This window comes from Fulmarus glacialis, unplaced genomic scaffold (assembly GCF_000690835.1).
Source record: "Fulmarus glacialis isolate BGI_N327 unplaced genomic scaffold, ASM69083v1 scaffold15289, whole genome shotgun sequence".
NCBI lineage: Eukaryota > Metazoa > Chordata > Aves > Procellariiformes > Procellariidae > Fulmarus > Fulmarus glacialis.
Window position 1 is genome coordinate 2,888 of NW_009231690.1, and position 1,748 is coordinate 4,635.

A 1,748-nucleotide genomic window follows, 5' to 3' on the forward strand; every position below is an offset into this window, starting at 1 on the left:
CACCATATCCCATTACGCCCTAATTGCATTAAAACTTCAAAGTTTATCCATTTAGATCTTGCGTTTCCATTCTTCCTAGGAAGAGCTTTTCACAGGAGCTGCCTCCCAGACCCAGCCCATAAATCCCCGAGACCCAGTGCCCAACGCCGCCCATGAAATTACTCGGCGTTTCTCTGGCATAGACATTTTTCTACTAAAGCCAACATCGGCATGTCCCGTATCCCTTCATTTACTGCGCAGGTATTACAGCTACATTGAGGCCAGGGAGCGACAAGAAAAATCAGTAACGTAGGTGTGTGGGCATACACATTTACCACAAGAATATATTGCATTATATGTAAATATATAGTATAATGTACATTTAATATTGTATTTTTATATATATACGCGCACATATGTGTATATATGTGTATAACTTGCCATTCATAGGACCAGAGACCTCCTAGATGTCCTTTCTGATCAAAAATTATTCTAAGTCCCGCTCAAAGCAGGCTGACTTCACAGCCACATCAGGTTGCTCATGGCCTCATCCAGGCAACTTCTGAATATCTCCATGGGTGGAGGCTCCACAGCCTCCGAGAGAAATCCTGCATCAGGTTTTATCAGAGCCTGACTGTGATCCTTTCTGCCGTTCTCCTCAGAGCATCCTTCACCTCCTGGTTCCTCAGGCTGTAGATGAGGGGGTTCAGCATCGGGATGACCACCGTGTAGAAGACGGAGACTACTTTGTCAGTGTTCAGGGAGTAACTAGAGCTGGGGCGTAAATACATGAAGATTGTCGTCCCGTACAGCACGGTCACTGCTGTCAGGTGGGACGCGCAGGTGGAGAAGGCTTTTTGCCTGCCTTCAGCTGAACGGATCCTCAGGATGGCAAAGGAGATGAAGATGTAGGAGACCAGGATGGTGGAGATGGTGCTGAGCTCAATGATACCGGCCATGGAGAAGAGGATCATCTCGTTGACATAGGTGCTGGCACAGGACAGAGCCAGGAGGGGAGGAACATCGCAGAAGAAGTGGTTGATGACATTGGAGCTGCAGAAGGGCAGCCTAATGATGAAGGTCATCTGTATGATGGAGTTCAGGACACCCCCAATGTAGGACCCCACCACCAACCGCATGCAGACACTCGGAGACATAACAGAGGAATAGAGCAGGGGGTTACAGATGGCCACATACCGGTCGTATGCCATGACGGCCAGCAGGAAACACTCAGTCGTCACGAAGACGATGTAGAAGAAGGTTTGGCCCATGCAGCCAACAAAGGAAATGGTCTTTGTCTCCGATAGGAAGTTCACCAAGGTCCTGGGGGCAATCACAGAGGAGAAGCAGATGTCAACAACGGAGAGGCTGCCAAGGAAGAAGTACATGGACGTGTGGAGCCGTGGGTCACCTCGGATGACTACGATTATCCCCACGTTGCCCACAAGGGTGATGGTGTAGATGAGCAGGAACAGCACAAAGAGGGCTGCCTTCATCTCCGCTTGGTCACTCAGGCCCTCGAGAATGAACTCTGTCACTGAGGTGTGATTCTGCTCTGCCATTCAGGTCTTCGTGTCCGCCGAGGAAGGAGAGAGCCTGAAAATACAGGACAGTGGAAAGCATGCCTTTATTTATTTGAACTGAAATGGGCTAACTTGATAATTTACACCCTGGGCGCCCGGAGCGTTCATTTCTAGAGCGGGATGGACTGCACGGTGGCCATCGGCTCTGAGCTTTACAGTCCAAGGAAAGAGGAGGTCCCTTCTGAA

General features: G+C 49.5%; 1 protein-coding gene across 1 annotated transcript; it reads right to left on the bottom strand.

Moving 5' to 3' along the window:
• Positions 1-602: 602 nt before the first annotated feature.
• LOC104081795 (olfactory receptor 1052-like) lies at positions 603-1,541 on the bottom strand. Its single transcript, XM_009584667.1, has one exon. It carries the CDS (start codon positions 1,539-1,541, stop codon positions 603-605), a length of 939 nt encoding a protein of 312 aa, XP_009582962.1.
• Between the last annotated feature and the right edge of the window lie 207 nt (positions 1,542-1,748).

Excerpts from the sequence above, each read along its gene's own strand:
- LOC104081795 (XM_009584667.1), bottom strand. The coding sequence starts at position 1,541 with ATGGCAGAGCAGAATCACACCTCAGTGACAGAGTTCATTCTCGAGGGC.